This window comes from Malania oleifera, chromosome 1, assembly GCF_029873635.1.
Source record: "Malania oleifera isolate guangnan ecotype guangnan chromosome 1, ASM2987363v1, whole genome shotgun sequence".
In the NCBI taxonomy this organism is placed as follows: Eukaryota; Viridiplantae; Streptophyta; class Magnoliopsida; order Santalales; family Ximeniaceae; genus Malania; species Malania oleifera.
Genome location: NC_080417.1, coordinates 99,552,449 through 99,560,450, shown reverse-complemented (window position 1 = coordinate 99,560,450; position 8,002 = coordinate 99,552,449). Strand labels below are relative to the sequence as shown.

The window sequence follows — 8,002 nt, the reverse complement described above, 5'->3', positions numbered from 1 at the left end:
ACAAAAACAATATAATTAAAAGAATCAATTTTTCATTATTAAAACTTCTAAGAAAAATTCGCTAAAGTTTTTTTCCCGTTTCTTCCGACTGTCTACTAGGCTTCGAACGAGACTTTAAAGCATTCATAATTATCATTTTTAAGCCAATTATTGAAAAAAAAAAAAAAAATTGTCACAAGAATTGGGTTCGTAGAATGAAAAAGTATAATAATGAAATAAGAATCATACAAAGCAAGTGGATAACATAAAAATTTATATTAATACACAATGTTGAATATTTATTTCTATCCCATTGCATAATGAAATAGCACATTCTTTTACAAAAGTAACTTTCCTGCAAATTACTATATACCAACACAATTTCAACTTCATTTCCACCCTAACTCTATTATGTGAAACAAGCATAAACATGGCAATTATAATCAAACCATGATTAAAATCAACAAAACCACATGACTTCCTAGCCACACAAATACATGAACAAGGAGTTCAGCAATCTAAATTGAGAGCAGACCAAAGAATACATATACTAAATAAATAAAGCGATAGTGTGTTCCTCCTCAAAACATTGTTGGGCAAAGGAAGTGACATCATTAATTTTTATTTTATTTTTTTGAAGTTGCCAAACATGTTTTACAATAGTGAACACATGAACTAATTTTTCCGATCAGTCATTTTAGACATACATGAATTCACCACCACGAACAGCATTTGCAGCCCCTTTTCTCTCTTCTTCAGCCTCCTTTTCCCGCTCCTTCCAGCTCTCATAGGCATGATCATCGGTTTGCAGCTCATGTCGGCAGATTGGACAAGAATTGTGCTCATCCTGCCACAAAGGGAAAACAAGTTACTCCACAGACCAAGAAAATGACGAAGTAAACAATAAAATGTTGAAGCTACCACACTAACAAAATACCACACGACCTAACAAGAAAGTAACGAAAAAGAATCACAGAAAGCACAAAACTCCACATGATAGCCAGAATGCCTACCCAGCACCTACCTCAACCCACAACCAGTGGAAGTAGGGGAATACTTGGTTGTGCTTGATAACATGGAGTTCAAGCCTTTGGATTTGAGATTGTGCAAACTAGACAAAATTAATATACTTCCATCCTATGTTTTGCAAATTTCACACAATTTCAAATCGAAGGCCCCGATTTCCACAGTTAGATGCCATAGTAATGTTAGTTTCTATAATTCGCCAACAATTAGGTTTAAGAGCATTACCAGCCATGGCTTTAGACATGGAGGGTGAAACATGTGTTTGCAAGGCAACTCTTGCATACTGTCGCCTTCAACAAAATTCTCCTTGCAAATAGCACATTCTGCTTCTTTTCCAAGCTTGGTCTGGACATCATCTGTAACAGTTATAACAGGAAGCTTTGCCACCACCTCTTTACTGGCAGGTGGTGCCCTTGGAGCAACACCACCATTCTCTAGAATCTTAGGCACAATGACAATGGTATGAGATATAGAACCCAATCAGTTTCAAATAAAAACTCATACATCAATAACCAGGAACATTTTAAAGAGATTCAACAGGAGCACAACTAAATACGAATGAAAAAGATCAAAAAAAAAAAAAAAAAGGTAATCGGGCACTTGAATTTATATGTCTAATAACATATACTTCATTGTAAACCAAATTTATTTGTAAGAAGTGAGCCAATAGTAATTTATTTATAGAAGCATACTAAAGGGCACGTTAGATGACTGTTGAGAAAGGTATTCACAACATCAAACAAGCCTTAAGCCCCGTTATGTGGGTCAGCTACGTGAATCCTTTTTTGACAATTTACACAATCTTGAAAAATATCCTTTCATAGGTTGAGGGCTGTTAAATACTTACTATCTCATTCCAAGTTCTTCTAGGTCTATCCCTAGCCTTTCTGCTACCACTCACATTAGCTAGCTCACCCATCCTCACTTATGCATTATTTGACCACCATTGCAGGTGTCCCATCTCAGCTCCCTCCTCTATCTTTCTTTACAAATAAAAGAAAAAAACAAAACAGATCAAGTATTCAAGGCTCTAATTTCTTCACAAAATTAGGCTTCAAATAATTCTCTCTTGAAACAGACAGTTTGTTAATGATCTACCTTTAGCATGCACATTTATGCTGCAGTAGTCTAGAGACAAAGTTATTAATCTGCTTGCTGGGTTCTAATTGATATTTTATTACCAGTAACGAGAAATATTGAAGAATGAATTTTAGTCCAATTTTAATCGTGTTCGGCTATACAATTCAGGCATATATGACCGCAGATATTTAAACCATGCTAAAGGAAAACTGCATCAAAATCTCGCATGTTATGCATTTATCATTGATGGAATATATAACAATTTATAGGCAACTGGTTTCAGTTTGCAGTTGCACCAAACTCTTTTTTGCCAAGCTTCAATTGACCAAGACTGAAAGTCTACTGCTAGTAATGTATAAAAAGGGTTCTCCCCACAGAATTTTTATCCAAGATTGCATTAGTTCCACTTCAGCAACTACTTACTAAATGAAAAACTTGTGTTGTTCAAGAAAACTGTTTCATTTCAATTCTACTTCATGAAGTGAACTAAGAGCCATAATTGTAAACTTATTTCAAATAATGATTGTGATAAATAAACATATAACAAACTAGAGGATGTGAAATGATGAAATCATGATAAAAAATAAGCAGATAATCAATGTTTAAATTACATGGATACACAGCATTATTTCAATGTCTGAAAGAAAGCTCAAGACTATATTTGCTGAGGACAAGAAGCTAATAAATACCTCTGGCACTATATTCTCGTAGCTTGCTATCAGTTCTTGAAGTATATTGGCAGCACTTTCTGATATGTTATTATCATCTGCATGACCTTGGGAAGATTCCGCTGTAAAAAGTGAGGCGGCAGTTGATAAAAGGTTTGATTGCACCAGCCAGTCAGGCTGTGGGGGCTCACGATCCACAGTGAGGTGCCCCTCGAAAAGATATCCTGAATGCATCGATAACAAACTCAAAGCTTATAAAAATAAACTATATGATAAATATTCAAAATATTTTTAACAAGAACAATTCTGGACCTCTATTTGCTCTATCTTGAGTTGATTCTAAAGCCCCAGGCTGATTCTCTGGTTCATGCAACTGTTCCCTAGCCCCGGCAATGCAACTCTTCAAGTGTTCCCTCTCAGAAGAATCAGATACTAGACGTTCAGCTTGCTCAAAAAGCTTAAGCCCCGCAAGCCAGAAGCCAGGTGCTGTGTATCTAGTCTTTAAAACCGTGCCAACCCGGCTTATGACAGAGAAAAACTGCATCAATTGGCAATTTAGTTCAGCGAAGAATCCCAAAAATGATTAACACAAACATATATACAATCGCGCGAGCCTGCACACACACATATATAGCTGCGAGCAGTTGAGGTTCTGACCAATACAATATTTAAATTATTTCCTCCAAACAGCAATTGAGAGAATAAAATGAAGGAGTGAATGAAATGAGCAATTGAGTGGGACAATATTCAACAAAAAAAAAAATTCATTAAGATAGGATAAATTTCAGGTTCGATTGAACCATCCTTCAGATATGCTGAGAGTTAAAGTATCTTGAAGGAGAAAGAATCAATCAATACGCAACCAGCTAACAATCATAGGTCTGCTCGATCCATGGAATGCGTCAGAAGAAAATTATGAATAGTAAACCTAGAAGGAAGATGCCGTAGTGAAATTCAAACAGAAACTCAACCAGAAAAACGAAAGGAAAAAAAAAATTGCACAAATCAAGCAAAATCAATCAATCTGAAAAGAAAGCAATAAATTCATGAATTAACGCACCAAGTTCTGGAGAGAAGGGGAGGCGGAGGGGTATCGCTCCTGAAACAGAGATTTGATGGAGAAGACAGCCCCTTCGAAGGCTTGTTTCTTAGAAAGCTGTTTCTGGAGATCCAACAATTGCTGCCTCAGAGCATCATCAGAGGAAGCCATCTTTAACAAAAACCCTAAAGCCCCTTGATTTGGAACCCTAAGCGTATCAGAAATGATACTGAGATCGAGTCAGAAATTACCCTGAAATCCAATTCTGAATTTCAGAATTCCTCTTGTTTTTCAATTTCCCACTGCTTTAGGAGCAAAAATTTATTTTTAAACAAAAAACATTTCTTGCGAAGGGGGAAAGGGAAACCGACGCGTGTGCTCTGCTCTGCTCTACAAACACGGTTCTGTCTTCTTCTTCTTCTCTTTTCTTTTTTTTTTTTTTTTTTATTACATAGAAACTCCAGCCACCAATAAGCCCTTCGCACCCTGATGCGGCACCAAACCTACAGATCAGCGTAATTCACTTAGGTCTCGCAGATCAAGTAAAGTTCGAAATAAAGATACGGCTTCCTTGCATCAATTGGACGTTCGGCCAACCCGACCCCCGGGACACATCTCCATTACCATTTACGATTCTATCTTCTTTATTTTATTGCAAAATTGGTCATGACCTTACAACATAAATTTACTTAAATTTGATGTAATTCATCCCCTCAAAGTTTTAAAATCTAGTTAAATTATAATCAAAAATTATTATTTATATAAAATTAGATGAGAAAATCACAAAAGTCAAGGCTTTTAACAAATCTTAATTTTTTTTTAAAAACTTTCAGTACTCACAATTCCAATATCAAGGTTAGATTAGGGAAGAGAACGAGGTGATTGTAAGTTTCAATTTCTTATGTAAAAAATGTTCACATCCGCACTTGTTGTATTAGAGATTTCTTTTTTTGGAATATATTGTAAGGACTTACGAGAAGAAGGGAGGTTTCTTCAATTTGGACTGAATAAGGTATGTAAGAGTATTCAACAAGGTTTGTGATTTTAAAAATAAGAAAAATTTAAAATCACAATGCAAATATAAGTTTAAAAAAAAAAAAAATTGTTTAGTCCTTTAGTAACAACATATCATGTATTATTGCATAGAAAATCTCACTAGAATATAAAATGAGGTAGTGAATTTCAAAACTCCAAAACTTTATTTTGAAGGTTATTGACCTTTAGTAAAATTCACATATGAATGTAAGTCCTTATGTTTCGAGCATTTTTATCATCACATTGTTCTTCACTCTGGCTAGGCTATAATGGTGAGTGCTTTTGTTTGAAGTTTCACCATGATGGTTAGTGAGTCTTTGTAAAGGGTAAACGTTTATAGAGCGGTGGTAGAATTGATTTTTCTAATTAGTTTAGCGAGGATGAAGTAGCTCTATTGGATATTGAGGACATGGTTGAGGGGTTGTGCCGGCAATCCTTCAACAAGAATTTATTAGAAAATGATGTGAATGGATTTAAATATGGATTTGAAAGAATTGAAGTCAATTGAGAAAAATAAGGGTGTATTGAAAATAGTTTAAAATGTTTCTGAAAATACATGTATAAAGTTGTATCAGTGCATGTGGTGAAACGGTTGGGATTCTTTTAAATATGCAACCGTGGGGTGTCTTTTTTCTTTTTTCTTTTTTTTTGGAATGTTTGTACACCTTCTAAAAATGTATCGTGCAAGTCCAAAAATTGTCTTGTGGCATTAAAAAGGTCATGATTCGTAACCGATCAAGAAATATGTATCACCCAACTCACATCTAAAAGCTCAACGACAACCCAAACATGTGAGATTGCCTAACTACGGTAAGTCATATGCCAACTAAGTACCGTATCATCATCCCAAGTTCAGAACTTCTATGATATCAACTATAGACATGGACCTCAAGGATTGCATAAGTTTTGTTACTTTGAGATACAAAATCAATTAGAGATTTGGTTGAGTAAGATTTTAGCAAGCAAGATCATTTAGGACCACAATCATGTAAATAGCTTAAATAGGCAATGATTCAAGAAGCCAAATGTAATAATGGCACAATTTGTCAAGTTAAACCATTTGATAAAAGTGTGTTAAAAGGAATTATACTAGTTGGGCAAAGGAAATCAATCAAAGGGATGTTCCGTTCCCTAATTAGTTTAGGCTAATGATTAACTAAAAACAGTATAAATAGTCATGTAATAGGCATTAATGAAAGACACCTCAAACACATTTCAATCAACACAATACGCATACAATTGGTCCCTACACAACTTTATTAGATTCATATATAAGATCGTTTGGAGCTACTTATATAGAACTACTTTTTTCGAAAAACGTACTTATCTAAAAATGCACACATTTAAAAGCAGTGTGAAATTACTTATTATAAGTGTTTTTTCTATATAAGTACTTTGTTATATATATAGAAAATATTTATTTTCCTGAAAAAAGTATATTAGAAAAGTATTTTTTGAAATAAGTACTTATTTAAGTGTAAATCAAACACTACTTATTAGCATAAATATTTATAAATAAATAAAAAAGAGTACTTATTTATTGAGATGATTCAAACGGGGGCTACACTATTCTAAACACTCTAAATTCTTATCTATCACGGCCTTTAACTATTCTATTTGAGTCTACTCTCCTTCCTCCTTTCTCACTTCTATAATTTTTACAATTTCTAAGATTCCAATCTCTTGTTTTTTAAGGACATCTTTGTGTAAAGGGCATCTATCCCTATATGTATAATAGGAACAGGCAAAGGATCTCAACATTTCTAACAGAAATAGGCATAAGATCCCAACGTTTCTAAATATATCTTCCCATAACCAATCACCACATCAACACTTCAAAAAACATTCACACAAAACTTGAACAACTAGGAAATGGAGAACATTATAATTATTAACACACTTAATAGGAAACAAAAAACATTTTAATTATTAACAGACTTACTTATTAAGTTATTCCATCACTAAGCATAAATGAAGGGTCTCTACAATCAACATATTCATTCAATTTGGATGTCTCCTTTATTTGATAATATACATTCAATATAAGGCCTAGTTGTTAATTTTAAGGTCACCATCATGTTCATCTCGTCGAGACAAAGCCAATGGTGCAAATCGGAGCTCGAAAGGAGCCCAGACGGCACCACATGCCCCACGCCGAAGTCGTCCGTGTCTTCACGCGCCTTCACGCACTAGCGACCTGCCGGCCACGTGCCCGCACGCGCTCCACGTGTCTTCCTCACCTGGTCACTTCGACCCGACCCGGTAACCCGCTCCAGACCCGAACCGTACCCTACCCGGATCCATGCCGGTTGATCTAGACCTGACCAACCGACACGCGACATCCCCATCAGTCACCATGTGGCAACCGCAGCAACTGACACGATAGCGCTACCTAGTCATCTAGTGGGACCCACATAATCTGCTAGCAGGTGGGCCCCATAGTGCCATGTCAGCGCCATGTCAACAGTGGACCCCACACCCTACCACATCAGCAAACGGCATCTGTTAACTGTGTCAGTGATGCCGTTAGGAATATTCCATTAGTCAGAGGTATATTCCGTTAAGTTTGACTGTGTTTGACCAGATTTGACCAAGGATTTGACTGGATTTTTTGAAGTTGTGTCAGAGCCATTTTTCGGAAGACTTAAACCATTTCTAAGGTTTTCGACCGTTCTGGATCCAATCGTACTGTCCATTTGAGCTAATTTCATCTCTAAATCAGCGAATCGAGATGTCGAACGAGAAGAGCTCAAATATCGAAATGTTTAACAGCAACAATTTTGGTTTCTGGAAGATGCAGATTAAAGAATACTTGTTTGGGAAGGAGTTGCACTTACCATTGAAGGGAAATCTAGAATCTATGAATGAGGACGAGTGGGAGTTGCTTAATCGGAAAGCTCTCAAAGCTATCAAAATGACGTTATCGAAGTCTGTGGCATTTAATATCAAGCCCACCCATGGGCTCTTCCAGTCTTAACAAGTGGTATCAGAGTTAGGTTCGTAACTCTGGGTGAGTGACATCATAAAAGTCGAGGCTTGAAACTAATTATCCTAACGTGCTAACAGTTGGAGGACCAAGTGTGTCGCCGAGACCAATAAGGATCATCTAGGCTGCGGATGGATTCAAATAGGGTCAATACGTGAGAGGTAGGATTGGTTCAGAGGCACGTGGAAT

General features: G+C 36.1%; 1 protein-coding gene across 1 annotated transcript; it reads right to left on the bottom strand.

The window, feature by feature from the left end:
* Nucleotides 1-433: 433 nt before the first annotated feature.
* LOC131147249 (E3 ubiquitin-protein ligase AIP2) lies at nucleotides 434-4,221 on the bottom strand. Its single transcript, XM_058097013.1, has 5 exons — nucleotides 3,814-4,221; nucleotides 3,066-3,291; nucleotides 2,775-2,977; nucleotides 1,231-1,446; nucleotides 434-826 (listed from the first exon to the last, which is right to left on the bottom strand). Exons 1-5 carry the CDS (start codon nucleotides 3,961-3,963, stop codon nucleotides 677-679), a joined length of 945 nt encoding a protein of 314 aa, XP_057952996.1. The 5' UTR covers nucleotides 3,964-4,221; the 3' UTR covers nucleotides 434-676.
* Between the last annotated feature and the right edge of the window lie 3,781 nt (nucleotides 4,222-8,002).

Bases quoted from the DNA above. Each gene is read 5' to 3' on its own strand.
- LOC131147249 (XM_058097013.1), bottom strand. From the start codon at position 3,963: ATGGCTTCCTCTGATGATGCTCTGAGGCAGCAATTGTTGGATCTCCAG. The intron at 1,447-2,774 runs GTATTTATTAGC...ATTGTGCCTAAG, and splicing joins ACGAGAATATAGTGCCAGAG to ATTCTAGAGAATGGTGGTGT. The intron at 827-1,230 runs GTAATGCTCTTA...CCTTTGTGGCAG, and splicing joins CATGTCTAAAGCCATGGCTG to GATGAGCACAATTCTTGTCC.